The 18,923-nt window shown below is 41.9% G+C and overlaps 1 protein-coding gene across 2 annotated transcripts in view; it reads right to left on the bottom strand.

Moving 5' to 3' along the window:
• PRKCB (protein kinase C beta) overlaps window positions 1-18,923 on the bottom strand; it is a 390,245-nt gene that overhangs the window by 122,438 nt on the left and 248,884 nt on the right. For both annotated transcript variants that reach the window (XM_049904226.1, XM_049904224.1), the window contains exons 6-7: window positions 12,097-12,253; window positions 10,598-10,732 (exon numbers count right to left, since the gene is read on the bottom strand). In XM_049904226.1, the coding sequence (XP_049760183.1) occupies window positions 10,598-10,732; window positions 12,097-12,253 (292 nt within the window). The remainder of the gene's footprint in view (window positions 1-10,597; window positions 10,733-12,096; window positions 12,254-18,923) is intronic.

Here is an 18,923-nt window from a genome sequence, read left to right as displayed (position 1 = left end):
AAAAGTTTTGCTACAAGGATGTTTACTGCAGAATTATTTATATAGGAAAACACTGCACACTTTATATAAGAATATGATTACATAGATTGAAGCAAATACAAAGAATGGACAACTTGTAGCTATTAAAAATGATGTGGCACAAGATTCCTGAGTGAATATATTGCAATGTATTATCATTTGATGAATAATATAGGCCGCCAAGTAGTCTATATAGTAAGAATTCATTTTTATTTTATACACCTAGAAAGAGAGAGAAAGAAAAGACTAAATAGTGTCAATGGTGATTATTTCTGGGTAATGGAATTCTGTATAATATTTTGCTTGATTATTTACATTTTTCTAATAATTCCCTAATTAATAATAATGACTAGCACCCATTCAGTGTATGCTATTTACCAGACATGGGGCACTTACATTAACCACCTCAATATTAACTTATATTACTTCCATTAACCAACTCAATATCAGAACAATCCTATGACATGGTTAACACTATTATCTCCTAATGAGGCACAGAGGGGTTAAGTAATTTGCCCAAGGGTACAAAGCTAGAAAGAGTGGAGTCAAAATTGTATCCCAGGAGGTATAATTCCACAGTCTATGCTCTTACTGTTTTTGTAGTAAAACCAAAACATCATTTAAGGGTTTTAGGAAACATAACTTGCAGGTATTTGTTTAAAAAATAATATTTTATTGTGTTTTCAGTGAAACTTTATACAGCAAACTAAGTCCCCATTTAACAATTTCTACACAAATTGTTCGGAGACATTGGTTACATTTTTCATGATGTGTTAACATTCTCATTAATTCCCTTCTGGATGTTTCACTGAAGAAACATAATTTTTAGGTAACAATGATTTAAGATAACAGTTGTCTGTTCAGAAAGAAAAAAAAAAACTTTAGAAACAAACACCATAATAGAAACATGGCAATTAAAACCACAAACGTTAACATGGTTCCCTATGGAAAAGATAAAAGAACCTCCAGGTTCAGTTTTTGTTTGTTTAATCCAGTAACATGCTGCTTGTTACACAAGACCAAAGGACTCAGATTAAACCTAAAGGAACAGAGAGGGGTCTACTATCTACCACTCAACAGCCAGTAGACACATTGAAACATAAACCACATCTCACTGTTTCTTGGCTCCCGTGTTACTCAGAGTAGAAGATAAAGTTCTTACAAGACTCCACAGGACCTGCCATCCCGTCTGTTACCCTCATGAACCTCATTGCCTACGACTCTCCCCTCACTCATCCTGCTCTAGTCACACAGGTAACCTCACTGCTCCTCAAACTTGCCAGCCATATGCCTGCCCTTTGCACTTGCTGTTCTCTCTGTCTGAAACAATCTCTCCCTAGAAACCCACAAGGTTCACTCTCTTGCCTCCTTCATGTCTTAACTGTTTGTCACAATTTTTTTTTTTCAAGGAGTCCTTTCCTGAGCATAGGCTTCCTGTTGTTGTTGTTGTTGGGTGCAGTTGAGTCGGTTCCGAGTCATAGCAACCCTATGTACAACAGAACGAAACACTGCCCAGTCCTATGCCATCCCCACAATCATTGTTATACTTAAGCCCACTGTTACACCCACTGTGTCAATCCATCTCCATGAGGGTCTTCCTCTTTTTCACTGACCCTCAGGTTTACCAAGCATGATGTCCTTCTCCAGGGACTGATCCCTCCTGATAACATATCCAAAGTCTATGAGATGAAGTCTCACCCTCCTCGCTTATAAGGAGCATTCTGTCTGTACTTCTTCCAGGACAGATTTGTTTGTTTTTTTGGTAGTTCATGGTATATTCAGTATCCTTCGCCAACATCATCATTCAAAGGCATCAGCTCTTCAGTCTTCCTCATTCATTGTCCAGCTTTCCCATGCATGTGAGGCGACTAAAAATATCATGGCTTGGGTCAGGCACACCTTTGTCCTCAAGGTGACACCTTTGCGTTTTAACACTTTAAAGAAGTCTTTTTGCTGCAGATTCGCCCAGTGCAATGTACCATTTGATTTCTTGACTGCTGCTTTCATGGGTGTTGATTGTGGATCCAAATAAAATGAAATCCTAGACAACTTCAATCTTTTCTCAATTTATCATCACATTTCTTACTGGTCCAGTTGTGAGGATTTTTGTTTATGTGGACGTTTAATCCATACTAAAGGCTGCGGTCTTCAAACTTCATCAGTAAGTGCTTTAAGTCCTCCTCACTTTCAGCAAGCAAGACTGTGTCATCTGCATATCACAGGTTGTTGAGTCTTCCTCCAATTTTCATACCATGCTCTTCTTCATATGGTCCAGGTTCTCGGATTATTTACTCAGCATACAGATTGAATAAGTATGGTGAAAGGATACAATCCTGACACACACCTTTCCTGACTTTAAGCCAGGCAGTATCACCTTGTTCTGTTCAAATGACTGCCCCTTGGTCTATACAGGTTCCTCAAGAGCACAATTAAGTGTTCTGGAATTCTCATTTTTTGCAATGTTATCCATAATTTATTATGATCCACACAGGTGAATGCTTTATGGTATTCTTGGCTCTTAGCCAAGATCCATCTGACATTAGCAAAGATACCCCTTGTTTCTTGTCCTCTCCTTAATCTCGCTTGAATTTCTGGCATTTCTCTGTGTGTGGCATTAATGATAAAATTGTTCGATAATTTCAACATTATGTTGGATCACCTTTCTTTGGAATGAGCACAAATATGAATCTCTTCCAGTTGGTTGGCCAGGTAGCGGTCTTCCAAATTTCTTGGCATAGATGAGTGAGCACCTCCAGTGCTACATCCCTTTGCTGAAACATCTCAATTGGTACTTCGTCAATTCCTGCAGCCTTGTTTTTCACCAATGCCTTCGATGCTGCTTGGATGTGTTCCTTCAGTATCATCAGTTCTTGATCATATGCTACCTACTGAAATGGCTGAACGTCGACAAATTATTTTTGGTACAGTGATTCTATGCATTCCTTTCATCTTCTTTTGATGCTTCCTGCATCATTTAATATTTTCCCCAAAGAATTCTTCAATATTGCAACCTGAGGCTTACATTTTTTCTTCAGTTCTTTCCTCTTGAGAAATGCCAAGCAGATTCTTCTCTTTTGGTTTTCTAACTCTAGGTCTTTGCACATTTCCTTATAATACTTTGTCTTCTCGAACTGCCCTTTGAAATCTTCTGTTTAGCTCTTTTACTTCATCATTTCTTTCATTCAGTTTAGCTACTCTATATTCAAGAGCAAGTTTCAGAGTCTCTTCTGACATCCATTTTGGTCTTTTCTTTCTTTCCTGTCTTTTTAATGACCATTTGCTCTCTTCATGTATGATGTCCTTGATATCATTCCACAACTTGTCTGGTCTTCAGTCATTAGTGTTCGATACATCAAGTCTATTTTTGAGATGTTTCTAAATTCAGGTGGGATATACTCAAAGTCATATCTTGGCTGTCATGGATTTGCTGTAATTTTCTTCACCTTCGACTTGAACTTGCATATGAGCATTTGATAATCTGTTTTGCAGTTGGCCCCTGGCCTTGCTCGGGCTGATGATATTGAGCTCCTCCATCATCTCTTTCTACAGATATAGTCAATCTGATTCCTATGTATTCCACCTAGCAAGGTCCATGTGTATAGTCACCATTTATGGTGTTCAAAAAAGGTATTTGCAATGAAGAAGTCATTGGTCTTGCAAAATTCTATCATTTGAGCTCTACCATCATTTTTATCACTGAGGCCATATTTTCCAACTACCAATTCTTCTTCGTTTCTAACTTTTGCATTCCAATCACTAGTAATTACCAATGCATTTTGACTACATGTTTGATCAATTTCAGACTGCAGAAGTTGGTAAAAATCTTCAATTTCTTCATCTTTGGCCTTAGTGGTTGGTGCATAAATTTGAACAATACATGTATTAAATGGTCTTCCTTGTAGTCAAACATATATTATCCTATTACTGACAGTGTTGTACTTCCCGATAGATCTTTAAGTGTTCTTTCTGACTACGGATACAACCCCATTCCTCTTCTACTTATCATTCCCGACATAGCAGACCATGTAATTATCTAATTCAAAATGGCTGATACGAGTCATTTCAGCTCACTAAGGCTTAGGATATTGATCTTACACAGGCTCCCTGGGTGATGCAAATGGATAATGTGCTTAGCTGCTAACAAAAGGGTTGGAGGTTCGAGCTAGTTAGAGATGCCTCGGAAGAAACGCCTGGTAATCTACTTCAAAAAAATCAGCCATTGAAAATCCTGTGGAGCTCAGTTCTACTTTGACACATATGGGGGTCACATGAGTCTGAGTCAACTCAATGGCAACTTTGTTTCCTGAGCGTGTTATTTAAATCTGAATACCATCACCCCCCAGCAGTCTCTCTCCTTGTTTCTTGTTTATTTTTCTCTATAGCGTTTATCAGCCTCAAACATGCTATGTTTTACGATTTATTTTTGTTCATTTCTCTTTGTTATTCTCCAACTAGAAAGAAAACTCTGCGAGACCAAGGATTCTTGGCTCTTTTGGTCACTAGTATATCCTCCTTACCCAACAAAGTGTTTGGCACACAATGGGTGCTTACCATGTATATTTGCTAAATGAATGAATGGATGGATTCCAGCAACAAGGTAAAATTATAGGCAAAAGTCATTAGCTGCAGCAAGATAACTTGAAAATAAGTCTTGAAGAGTTATGTAGAGAATAATATTGCTTCAAAATGTATGATGCAAAAGCCATTCAAAATACATTTCTCAAAAAATATTTTTACTTAACAAACACCATACATTTAGGTCAGATCAAGCAAACGAAAGAAAAACATGAAGGGACTGCTGGATGTTATAATAATGGAGAATTAATAACCATTGAAATCTATACCCTACAAATAGTAAACAATCTTTTTATTGAAATGTCCATAGTATATTTACCAAAACTGAGCATTACTAAGCTAAATTAAAAAAAAAAAAAAAAGAAAGCAAGAAAAGGAAAAGAAAATGAATAAAAGAAAAGTACACAGGCCATATTCTCTGGCTATAATATACTATGGATCCCTGGTGGTGCACTGGTTAAGAGCTTGGCTGCTAACCAAATGGTCGGCAGTTCGAATACACCTGCTGCTCCTTGGAAACCCTATTAGGCAGTTCTACTTTGTCCTGTAGGGTCACTATGAGTAGGAATCAACTCAATGGCACACAGCAACAAAAACAACATAAAATATTATAACTGTAGCTTAATATTAATAATAAAAATTTAAACAGACAGCTGATTCTAGAGGTTCAAAAACACTCCTAAATGAATAGCATGCTAAAGAGGAAATTAAAAATCAATGGTAGACTTTGAGTGAACAACAAAAGCCTAAACATGACATATCAAAATTTAGAGGAAATGTTTTTTCCTCAAATGCTTGTTTTTTGTTTTTTTTTTTAAGAAAAGTAAGGTAAAAGAATAAAAATAAATTTAGCAAATATTTAACTGAGATTCTAAGACAACACACCCTCAGAAAAGAGAAAGAAGAGAGAATAACAGAATTGATACACAAAGCCCAGAGCTAACTCTGAAGAAATAAAATAGCAACAATAAAACAGATGAACCTCTGGAATATCGAGGGGAAAGAAAAGAGACAGTATAAATAAACAAAATTAGATACACAGAGGATTTGACAACAGATACAGAGCTGGTGGCAGAAGAGGCAGATGGGGGCCTAGGGCTGGCGCATCACATCTGGAAGTTTCACAGCTGTGTCTGCTGTTTTTGCCACATGGTTCTACCTTATAGCACAGCAGGGCAGTGGAGGAGATCATCTCCCTTCCGAGTAGGGAAACTGAGTCTCAGAGAGGAGATGTGACTTGCCCAAAATCACACAGTCCTGCTACGAGAATCCAAATTTCTAGAACCTAGGTAGCATCATAACTGCCTTGGCCCTAAATCTGAAGAGGACTTTTATCTGCAAAATTCGAAGAGGGCTTTTATTTTGCTAAAGTTCCCTCCCAACTATTATTTCATCAACTTCGTAACAATCCTAAGATGTAGGTGAGAGTGTTACAATTATCTCTGATAAGTGGAATCGGACCTGCGGAGAAGGATGTAGTTCAGAGAGATGAGGTCGCAAAGCATGCATCCAGCTGGAAAAGCCGAGGTCAAGAGCTATCTGTCCAGCCTCCAGCCCTCTGCCAGCCACTGTGTTAACATGTAGGATGTGATATGTTATGTGCATAACCTCTGGCATCCTGGGGACATAGACCCAAATCCCAGCACTGTTACCTGTGAGCTGTGCGCCCCTAACACATTGCTTACCTCTTCTGATCCTTGGGAATGATGCTCCACTTAGAACTGTTGTGACAATTAAATGATAATGTAGGAGGCACCTCGGAAGTAAGGCCTGGGATCTACTTCCAAAAAATCAGCAACTGAAAACCCTATGGAGCACAGTTCCACTCTGACACACATGTGGTCATCACGAGTCAGAATCGACTCGATGGCATCTGGTTTTATTTTGTTTAAATGCAGTAATGGACTTCATCCTGATAAATTGTCCCTTACCTTTAAGCCATTTTTCCCTCCCTGCACCTTGCTGTCTGCTTCAGGGAGAAGCCAGGCAGGAGTTACCCTACAAAGAAGTCTGTAACATAGGGAAGACCCTATGACATGGTATGGGAAAAAGACGCTCCCTTGTGGCTCTGGAGAACCATGGGAAGGAGAAGGGAAAAAGGAGGCAGGGGAAAGGTAGGCTACATAACGGAGGCGGGGAGTGTAAGCAGAGGAGCTTTGCCTCACTTCTCCTTTGGAGCCCTGGGCAGAGACTTACATGGAGGGCAATACCATCATAGCAGCAGCAGAGGGAGGGGGAAAATGGAGAACCCCAAGGCAGAGCTCCCAACTTTCCATGAAGAGGCTCAGAAATGAGGGCTGACCAAAGTGTCAAGAGGGAAGAGTCTGGCAGTGGTCTGAGGTTGGGACAAAGGCCCAGGGGTCAGGCATTGTATGAAGAGATCTCACGACTGGAGGTAAGGGGCCAGGACCTCAGACTTTATCTGGCATGATGCCCAGGGCTAGGCGAGAGGACTCCCTCCCCAGTGGGCACTAGCTCAGGGACCAGGCAAGCTCAGCCACTCTGTAGTAGCAGAGGCCAATGAAAAGCTAGGGGGCATCACATGCAATAAGGGGCCCCCTCTCCTCAGCCACCACAAGGTGGAAAACTGCATAAGAAAGTCTCTGTCAATTACATAAAATTAAGAAGCCTTTGAGTTGTGCTGTTGGCAAAGTATATTGAATATGCCATGGACTGCAAAAAGAATGAACAAATCTGTCTTGGAAGAAGTACAGCCAGAATGCTCCTTAGAAGCAAGGATGGCAAGGCTTCGTCTCACATACTTTGGACATGTTATCAGGAAGGACCAGTCCCTGGAGGACATCATGCTTGGTAAAGTGGAGGGTGAGTGAAAAAGAAGTTCCTCAACGAGATGGATTGACACAGTGGCTGCAACAATGGGCTCAAGCATAATAACAATCATGTGGCTGGTGCAGGACCAGGAAGTGGTTCGTTCTGTTGTACATAGGGTCACTAGGAGTAGCAGCTGACTCAACAGCATCTAACAACAACAATGAATTTTTTCTACCTACCACCTGTCTGTCAGTTTGTTGTACTGTGTTGCTACGATGTTGGAAGCTATGCAACCAGTATTTCAAACACCAGCAGGATCACCCACAATGGACAGGTTTCAGTGGAGCTTCTCGACTAGAAAGAAAGTCCTGATGATCTACTTGCAACAATTAGCCAATGAAAACCCTATGGGTCAGAACAGAATATTCTCCAGCTGGACTCAAACATGCCAATAATCACAGAGATGGCGTAGGACTGGGCAGCGTTTTGTTCCGTTGTGCATGTGGTCACCATCAGTCGGAGCCAACTTGCTGGCAGCCAACAACAACAACATTTTTTTCTGCATATCTGATTAGTGCTGTGTGAATCTGTGGTTCTGTATGACACCTGCAAAGTGTTTATTTAGCCCAGTGCCTGGCATCTAGTAAGAGTCAATAAGTGCTGGCTATTGTTATTATAATTATTATTATTATGTTCTCTCATGTCTCACTTATACCCTCTGAGGATCACGGGTTCTTTCTCCTTAACCTCCTTCAGCTTGGCTTTAAGAGGAAGAGACATACTCCCAGTAAGTGAGGGATGTAGGGACCAGGCAAAGCCAAATCATCCATAAATTGGAAAAATTATCCAAAACTTGAAAATAAGGCAAAAGAATGACTGTGTGACTTCTAATGTCATGCTAGAGCATTTTCTAATTTGTTATCCCCTGCTTCGGAAAATATAATTTTGTGTGACTTACTATTCACAATGGAGTAGCCCCCAGATGGTCCTCCAGCTCTGTAACGTGAGACATCACCTTTCAGAAAACCAAGGTGAGGTCTTTTTGTTTTTCCGTCTGGTAGATAAGGTAACCCCAAAGGTTACACCTTTATGACTCTATGAGCCAGTTTTATATCTGACTTAGCAAAGTTATTTCTGCATTTCTTTGTCTACTGACTATATAAATACCAAGGTCCCTGTGTGTTTCAAACAGTTGGCCTCCAGCTACTAAGATAAAGGTTATGGTTTGAACCCACCCTGCAGTGCTGTGGAAGAAAGGCCTGACAATATGCTTCCATGGAATCTAGTCAATAAAACCCTAAGGGGCAGTTCCACTCTGTTCTATAGGGTCACTATGAGTTCAAATTGACGGCAACAGGTTTGGTTTTCTTGGTATATCTGTACGTGTGTGTGTGTGTGTATATATACATATATTTTGTTTGTTTTTGGAGCCCAGGTGGCATAGTGGTTAAGAGCTCGGCTATATGTGCCCTTTAGACAGGACACAGATTCTCCACTTACCTAAATCTTTACTGCTCCCTGTTGTATTACGTCTGCCCCAGGTTACACATTTATATGACTTAACTGGCTCCGTGGCCACTTTATCAGTTTCTGAAATCCTCTTTGGAATTAGCCATCCACTCTGCCGGTGACCTCATTCATGAGCGAAGTAAAACTTTGACAAATGCTCGTTACCTATTTTCTGAGAATTATGCTTTTAACAATTTGCTAATTGTGCTTTAACGCAGAGGAGTTAAGCCCACACCCCCCTTTTGTACACTCTCAGTTCCTGTCCTTCTCCTCACATCACTCATCACGTTGTCATTGATGAGTTCTTTGTGTCATTGCTTGTTCAAGGTGTATCTTCCCCGCTAGAAGCTAATGTCCATGAGGGCATGTCTGTCTTACACTGTGAGGCATCTCTCGGGACAAGGATACAGCAGGCACTCAATATATATTTAAAAGAAAGTCTGTGATACATATGGAGGACAGCAAGGAAGCTGCATGGAGGAAAGGCAAGGCATGGTCAGGTGCACAATAGAAAGGACTGTAGTCTACATGATAACATTTTTTCTAGCTAAACCAATTTGACTTTGACTTTCTTTCACTTGTAAATGAAAAAAGCCCTAGGTGAGACCATTCAGAAATGAGACAGATATTCTTAAAGAGCTGATACCAAAAAATCAAACCTGTTGCCATTGAGTCAATTTCGAATCACAGTGACCCTATAAGACAGAGTTGAACTGCCCCATAAGGTTTCCAGGGAGTGGCTGGTAGATTCAAACTGGCAGCCTTTTGGTTAGCAGCTTAAGCTCTTAACCACTGCGCCACCAGGGCTCCTAAAAAAGTTGCTAACAGCCCCTAATCACGACTTCTCCCAAAGTTACAATGCCAGGTTGGATTATCTGTGTTGACTCCTTTACTTGGATAGAAGCCCTGGTGGCACAGTGGTTAAGAGCTCGGCTGCTAACCAAAATGTCAGCAGTTTGATTCCACCAGCTGCTCCTTGGAAACCTTATGGGGCAGTTCTACTTTGTCCTGTAGGGTCACTATGAGTCGGAATTGACTCAATGGTAATGAGCTCTGGTTACTTGATAGTTGCCAAGGGGGCTCACCCAATCTCCTTTTTTTTTGCTAATGTTGGACACAGTCTTTGCCATAAGAAGGGAAGAAAGCAGTAACTCCAGAACAAAGATGTTGCAGCTGACAATAACAGCAATCCCCTAGTACCTCTATGGTCAGGCTTGGTAAACACTCAAAATGTAGGGGCATCTCCTTAAGGAGTCAGGATCAGAGTGGATTGCTCATATCTTTTGGGTGAATTGAGAGAACCATTACAGTGGCCGCAGGGCCAGTCAAGTCATATAATTGTGTAATGTGGGAGAGACATAATACAACAGGGAGTAGTAAAGATTTAGGCAAATGGAGAATCCGTGTCCCATCTAGATGAGGCATTAATTATTCAACTGTTGCCTTGTAGGCCCAATGTTGCAACATCTCCTGGCTTTTCAAGAGAAGCCAAAAATCCAGACTTTTATGGTTAGTGTCCTGATTTTTTAAATACTGGCTTTTGTTTTTGTTGTTTTGGTACAAAGGCCAAATAAAACGTATCTACAAGACAGAGCCAATCTACCAGCCATTGCTTGGTGACTGTCTTTACTATTGCACTCTCAGGAAAGAAAGGAAAACATACTTGATTCCCTGTTTGATAGGCCAAGCCATACTGTAGCTGTCAAAGCAAAATCTTTCTTACCAGCCATCAACACCAGCTTTCTGCAGTTCAGAAATCCCAAATGACAATGATCCCATGAAGTCATTCCTGCTGGTTAGATCCCAATCCCAAATCTCTACAGACAGTCTTCTGTCTTTGTCAGATTCTTTCAGCTGGCTGCAGAGAGAAAAACGAGAAGCCACTGGTGATTGTAGGGATTTCTAAAGCCGATGAAATGTACATGAGGACAAGACCCAGAGGTAGGAATCTGACAACATTACCAGCTGTTGCAAGAATCATATTCCGTTCCTCTCCCAGGCTAGCTCCCCAGGGAGGGAGAGCTTCTCCTGTTTGACAGCCTGTGGCTTAAACAGGCAGAGAACCTAGGCCAGTTCTCAAAGAAACAGCTCTAACTACTTCTGCTGTCTTATGTCTTCATAGGGTCAATGGGGTTCAGGAAGTCTTATACACACATAGTCACTCTAAAAAATATGGATATCAATTACACAATTGTGCGAGTATGTGTGTGTACAGTTGTGTGTATTTGGAGTCCTTGAGTGGTGCAAATTGTTAATGCATTTGGCTGCTAACCAAAAGGCTGGAGGTTCAAGTCCACCCAGAGGCATCTTAGAAGAAAGCCTTGGTGATCTACTTCTGAAAAATCAGCCATCGAAAACCTACGGAGCACAGTTCTACTCTAATACACATGGGGTCACAATGAGTCAGAGTCAAATAGACCACAACTGGTATGTGTGTGTTCACACATATGTGTGTTGAGGATGAGGCTGCTGTATGGAGGAATTGGCTGTTCTGAAGTGTGGCCTTGACTGGGGCTGAGATGGCCCCAGTTTTGTCCTGACAGAGGCAAGAAGGAATGGGGCTACTACAAGGAACCATGCTTTTTCACAGTGGCTAACGCATGACTGCCTGAGGTTGAATCCTACACCACCCTAAATTTACTGTGGGACTTCGGGCAAGTTACATAACTTCTATAAGCCCCATTGGTAATATGGGAATGATCTGAGCCAATGAAGCCTTATCACTTAACATAGTGCTTGTTATACACATGTATACTCAGTAAACAGTGGCTGTTCTAATTAACACCTGTTGGTCTAGATGCATCTTTGGAGCACCGGCCAGGGAAGACCCTCAGTGGAAGCTGTGGAGAGCTCCCAGCAGGCTGTAGCCCAGCATCATCCATACGCTTGGCCACTGGGAGGTCATCACACCTACGGGTTATGCCCCACTCTTTACTGAGATCCATAACTTCTCCAGCAACTTGCCTTCACACTGCAACACACTCACACTCTTCCTGTCCCAACTACTTCTCCACACCACAGGCACTCTCAACTCTATTTAAAAAAAAAAAGTTTTAATTTTTACTTGGCTCTCAATGCAAAAATGCAGGTGATAGTGGGAGGGTAGGAGGGAAAAAGGGAGGAAGGAAGGGAAACAGAAAGAATGACAGAAACTACCCAACTTCAACTAGCCCACAACCCAACCTCCACCACCCATTCTGGGCTGGAATCATTTGAACTTACAATTTAAATGTCTCATTCCACTCAGGGTTGAGGGAGCACTTGATGGTTTTGGTCTTCTGCTTGCTCTCACTTTTGGGATCAGGAATCAGTTTCAGTTTTACGTAGGGATCTGACAAGCCATTGGGGTCCATAGGTACGAGGTTTTTAGCATCTCTTACTAAAAAAGGAAAAGTATTTTCAGCATTAATCGTCCCCAAAATGTTTAAGCACCAACCAGTGGTGGCTGTAGAACCTGTGGAAGGGCCTTTGGCATCACACTTACTCTAACAGGAATTTGAATTTATCGACACCAATAGCTAAGAAGCATATTAAGCAGGATAACGATAGCACTGGGTTAACCTGGTATGATGCAGACTCTGCTCTATATTGGTTTAAAATCAATTTCTGACTTTCATACTGCTCTCCCCACTCCACCCCAAGATTAACTGTAAGTTCTCTAAGCTCGTTTCCCACAAAGCCCAGAAGAAAGGCTTGCCCTCTAAACCAAGATGCACCTATCACCCATGTATCATCCATAGCCAGCACCCAACTGAGCCCATAGAAGAAGGCTGGAAAAATACTGGCAGCATTATAACTAGGGCTGGTAGATGCCTGGGGTAAAGGAGGCTTGAGATCAGCTTGAGAGAAGGAAAGGAAGCAGAGGGTCACCAGTGGAGATGCCAATGGAAAGGCGAGGTAGAATAAGACATTGGCGTGCAGAAACAGGAAGAAGTGAGTTAATCAGGAGTCAGTTCCAAAGCTGGTACCTAGGTGGTCACAGGAAGGAGGCTAGAAAATGGGATTTACATAGATATTAAGAATATAGAAGGAACCCTGGTGGCACAGTGGTTATGAGCTTAGTTGCTAATCAAAAGGTCATCAGTTCAAACCCACTAGCTGCTTCACAGGAGAAAGATGTAGCAGTCTGTTCCCGTAAAGATTAAAGCCTTGGAAACCCTATGGTGCAATTCTACCCTGCCCTATAGGGTTGCTATGAGTTGGAATTGACGCGACAGGGCCAGGTTAAGAATACGGCACCAACATTCTCGCTTATAACTACAGATAGAAAAATCCAAAATAACATATTAGCAAATTGAATCAAACTACACACAAAAAGGCTAATATATAATGACTCCTACCAGGATTGCAAAGATGGCTCAACCTTAGGAAATCTATTATTAAACTATTCATCATATTTATAGGTCAAGGGAGAAAACCATAGGATCATTGCAACCAGGGAATTTTCTTAACAGGATAAAGGCTATTTACCTAAAATAATAACATCATATTTAATGATAACTGCAATCCCATGAAAGTCAGAAATAAGACAAAGACATTATCACAGCCATTACTCAACTTGTTTTTAAGACAAAAAGAACAGAAAGTCTGTAAGTTCAAGATGATAAGAAAAACAATTAGAAGAGAAAATACTGGAAAGTAGAGGAGATAAAGGCCCCCTCACTTCATGGAAACCTTTATTTCTACCCAATTACACTGACTTCCATCTGTGGTCATACCCTGGAGTTCATCATCACAGAAATTGTACTACTTCCTCAATCTCAGTTTATGTACCCTACTATCTTATGCCACTCACTACTTTTTCCAGCTCATTAACTCTTGTACCCCACTACAACCATTCTTCCACCCCCAATTAGTCCATTGAGCCCAGTATGTTTCTTCTAGCTCCCCACTTCCTTTTGCCTTTATTCCATTCACCCAGCTTAGATTTTTATGGTGCATTATAATTACTCTCTTGCAAACACCCTTAACTCCCTTGCCCCTTATCTTAGTCATCTAGTGCTGCTACAACAGAAATACCACAAGTGGATGGCTTTAACAAAGAGAAGTTTATTCTCTTACAGAAAAGTAGGCTGAAGTCCAAATTTAGGGTGTGAGCTCCAGGGGAAGGCTTTCTCTCCCTGTTGGCCTTCTCATCAATCTTGCCCCAGACTAGGAGCTTCTCTGCGCAGAAACCCCAGGTCCAAAGGACACTCTCTGCTCCTGGCATTGCTTTCTTGGTGGTTTGAGGTTCCCCACTCTCTGCTTGCTTCCATTTCCTTTTATCTCTTGAGAGATAATAGGTGGTGCAGGCCACCAGGGAAACTCCCTTTACGTTGGATCAGGGAGGTGACCTGAGTAAGGGTAGTGTTACAATCCCACTCTAATCCTCTCAACATAAAATTACAATCACAAAATGTAGGACAGTGACACAATACTGGGAATCATGGCCCAGCCAAATTGATACACACATTTTTGGGGGGCATAATTCAATCCATGACATCCGTCTTTCTTTCCATTTTATATGTCATACAAAACCACATCCCTGGTTAAGTTCTAGTATCTTCTCTTTATTTTCCTTCCTCCAAGTGGCTAAGCATTGCTGGGGTGGTGGGGGGGTGGGGACTGACTTGCTTAATATCATAGAGCTAATAAGGGGGCTCCTGGGTGGTGCAAACAGTTAACGCACTCGGCTGCTAACCGAAAAGTTGGCAGTTTGCATCTACCCAGAGATGCCAAGGAAGAAAGGCCTGGTGATCTACTTCTGAAAAATAAGCCATTGAAAGCTCAATGGAGCACAGTTCTCCCCCGACACACAGGGATTAGTTATAAGTTGGAATCAACTTAATGGCAAAACCGGTTTGGTTTTTGATTTTTAGTAAGGGGCTGAGCCTGAATAAATGAGATGAGAAAGGGCTGGGTGGGCGACTGGAGCAGTGACAAGGCACTCGAGGATGCAAATCATAACTTACTCTGTGCTGACATCTGTCTGCACTCCTTGAAAACCATGCATCTAACCATTTCATACGAATCCTTCTAGAGAAGCACTGGAAACCCTAGTGGCATAGTGGTTAAGTGCTATGGCTGCTAACCAAAGGGTCGGCAGTTGAAATCTGCCAGGCGCTCCTTGGAAACTCTATGAGACAGTTCTACTTTGCCCTATAGGCTTGCTATGAGTTGGAATCGACTTGACGGCAATGAGTTAGGGGTTTAGAGAAGCACTGGAGCTCGGGTAGTACAGTGGTTAGGCACTACAGCTGCTAACCAAAAGGTCAGCAATTAAAATCCATCAGCCACTCCATGGAAAACTTGTGGGGCAGTTCTACTCTCCTATAGGGTCGCTATGAGTCAGAATCGACTCTATGACAATGGGCTTCGTTTAGAATAGGATTTCTAGTGTGCATAAGAATCACCTGAGACAGATTCGGAGTCAGTAAGTCTGGAGTGAGACCTGATAATCTGCTTTTCTAACAAGTTCCCAGGTGATGTTAATGCTCCCGGCACATGGAACACAGGTTAAGTGACGCTGTCCAAGATGATGATGATTTCTTAAGATACCCATGCTTTTTCCCCCATAGACTACAATCCCCAACTGTTGCTTTTTCTTATTTCCTGTGCCTTCCAAGGAAAAGAGCATGTGCCATGTCTAGGCCAGGATCTAGAAATGACACATGGATCACACGGTGAGCTGCATTAAAAACACTATTAGAGACACTCTGGAGTGCCAGAAACTTGTCTGTCTGGTTGATTTGCAACACATACGCAAATGGCAACAGCTCATCTTTCCTCTCTCTGGTAAGACCCCTCCCCTCTCCCTCTCTTATTAACTGACACCACAAGAGCAGTTATTGGATGAAAATTCTTCTTTTGTAAGTTTATACCTTCACAGCTCTTCCAGAGTATTCTCTGCAGAACAAGAGTGTGTTATACCCTTAAGCTGCCAGTCTCACGACTAATGGCCTAAGAATCACTTCTTCTTGAACATCTACTTTCCCTGGACTCAGCATTTCTAAATGAGATGATTCCACCTTGTCCTCAATGCTTGTAGTTCCTTTCTTCTACTTCTGCCCTTTCAGGTCCATCCTCTACCAAAGGGGCCAAAAACTGTGGAAAGGAATAGGGTAGAGTTTATCTCAGAACTATTGGCATTCATGTCTCTGAGAGCTTTGGCTACTAAGATCACTGTAGCATGAGCAGTTGACAGTAGCTTCAGGGTAAGATCCAAAGCCCTGGCCCTCCTGGAACTGTTCAAAGTAGAATCGTGTTTCCCACCAGCAAGAGAGTCGCCTTTGTACTGAGGAAGCAAGTCTCTCTAGACCACACTCGGTGAGAATGACTTTGATTTTTTTTTTTTTGATAAATGTTTCTTTACTATCTTTGTTGAAGTCCAGCCAGCCCAGATGGTACAGAATGCTTCACACAAGCAGACATAGCAATCTTCCCCCTGGTGGAAATTTGCTAAATGTACAGGTAAATAGTCTCCTGATCAAGGGAACACTGCTGGCCTTGGACCTGGAGCTGGGTGGGAGGTAAGGCCTGCCTCTTTCCATCAAATGGTCTTCAGAGCAAGTGTGGCCTCCACATTCTGGTGAAAGTTACCCAAGACGGTGCTAAAGTCACGAAAAAGACAGCATTAGTGTTAACTGTTTTCCTATGAGTTGTTCTTCAACCAAGCACTTTCTTAGCCTCCTCTCCCCTAAAGAAAAAGACACAATTATCTGCTGGAAAGGTCTGAATGATTACACTGCTTTAATGCCTTTATCCCACACTGTGTCAACTGGGAGCATCTCATTATCAACTTCTTTTGAAGGTAATTTCCTCAACATCTTGAGTCCTCATTTGTCCTCACTATGTATTCTCAGGGGCCCTGATGGCGCAGTGGTTAAGCGTTTGGATGCTAACCAAAAGGTCGGCAGTTCAAATCCACCAGCTGCTCCTTGGAAACCCTATGGAACAGTTCTACTCTGTCCTATAGGGTCGCTATGAGTCGGAATCAACTCAAAGGCAAAGGGGATGTGTCCTCGGAACAGCAACTCAAAGCAACGCCCACTCACCTTCAGTTATGTATAAGGATGTTTGTAATGGTAGAAACTAGGAAATAACCTACGTGCCCATCAACAAGGGAACAGTGAATAATCTATGGCATATTATGGTATCATACTATTGAGTATTATGCACATGTTAATAACATTGAGCTATCCACGTGTAATAACATGTTGGGAAAAAAAGCAAGATGAAGACAGATGATTGCAGTATCATGCCTCTTTAAGAAAAAGGTTTGAAGACATTAGAGGTTCAGGTGATGAAATCTGAATCTGGACTATCGATGAGATAATCGCACTGGGTCAATATTACATTTCCTAATTTGGGCAACTGTGTGCTATGCATATCTAAGAGAATGTCCTTGTTCTTGGAAAATATGTGCTGAAGTCAGTAGGGATAAGTGGGGACCATGATTCCAGCATATCCTGAGATGACTCAGAAAAAATATATACATATATAAGTATGTATATAGAAAGCATGCTAAACTCAAACAGGGCACAATTTAAACAATCAGGTAGAGTACATGGAAGTTCCTTGTACTATTCCTGTACCTTTTTTTTTGTAATTCTGAGATTGTTAAGAAGGTATTGTTTTGTTTGTTTGTTTTTAAAGGGAAGCCCTCCAAATCTGCAAAAGAAAGGGTACAATAAGCATATATTCTACAAGGTCTTATATATTTATAAATATAAAGAAAAGCATCTAGAAAGATACATATAAAATTTATTTTTAAAATGCTTACATCTGAGGGAGAGGTAAAGAGACATGGTTTGGGGGTTAGGGGGATAAGAGATTTTAGCTTCACCTGCACAACTCTTAATTTCTAATTCACATTCTAATGTACCCTTGTATTAATTGTGTGATTAAGATTTAATTGACTAAATGATTCATTTGTGCATCCACGGCCTCTGACAACCAGGGAACTCAGAAAATGAGCCCCACAGTGAATAACAGGCAGACCCAGGATGACCTCACTGAGATCGTTCAAACAGCCTCCCCAGGGGCAAAGCTGAACACAAGCTGGAGGGTCAAATGGATAGAGGGAGCCAGAGCAAACAGGTGAAAATTTTCAGAGCCATCAACCAGTTTTGGCAGCCCTGCCTTGCCCCTTTCCTTCTAATCCTATGACCTCTTGGTGGCCCAAGCTTTACCTGGGGCTTTGGTCAACCCTCTGCCCAGCCCACCCCACTATCCTACCACACCCTCTTAGGTTAGAAGCTTCTTTAGCCCTTTGCTCTGTTACCTACTCACTAGATTTGCATCCCTTTGATTCCTGATTTATTTCTTGGCTTCTAACCCCAAGGTTCTCTGATGCCACGCCCTGTATCCCTCAGAATCCTCTTCTCAGCTAGTCCCCTTAACTGGCTGTCCCCTACAGTCTCATCTGATAAGCTCTGATTACAAAGCAAGGAAACCTGGGGTCTTTGGGCAGCCCACATCCAGCATCTAACTCATCCTGAACACTTCATAGCCCAAAGGCTCCTGGAACAGCTGGCTTTCCATCACTGCTGGCAGTGGTACGGTTATCACACATCTAATTATCTGTGTTGAGACAGACTTCCAGCTGGGACCCTCACAGTGTCTGTCTAGAAGACAGGCTGTCAAGCCATGGCAAGTGAAATGATGGTGAGGAGCTAGTGCAGATGAACTGGGGACTAAATTAGCTTTGGAGTCAGACCTGGGTTTGACTCCTACCTCTGCCATGACTCTCACCAACTGTGTGATCTTGGTCAAAAGACTTCTCTGAGCCTCAGTTTCCCTATCTCTGAAATGCTGATAAAACCACAGACAACTCTAAGGGCTGTCGGATAATAGCTAGGGTGACCATACATTCCAGTTTGTCCAAGACAGCCCCAGATTACACCTGTTTTCCTTTCACTCTCAAGAGTCCCAGTGGAGACAGTAAATGATACAATTAGCCTAATTATGGAGGATGATAAGGAATCCCTGGGTGGTACAAATGGTTAAGCACTGGACTACCAACCGAGAAATTGGTGGTTCAAACCTACGCAGAGGTGCCTCAGAAGACA

The sequence above is a fragment of the Elephas maximus genome, chromosome 12 (genome assembly GCF_024166365.1).
Source record: "Elephas maximus indicus isolate mEleMax1 chromosome 12, mEleMax1 primary haplotype, whole genome shotgun sequence".
NCBI lineage: Eukaryota > Metazoa > Chordata > Mammalia > Proboscidea > Elephantidae > Elephas > Elephas maximus.
This window is presented reverse-complemented; position numbering and strand designations above follow the sequence as displayed.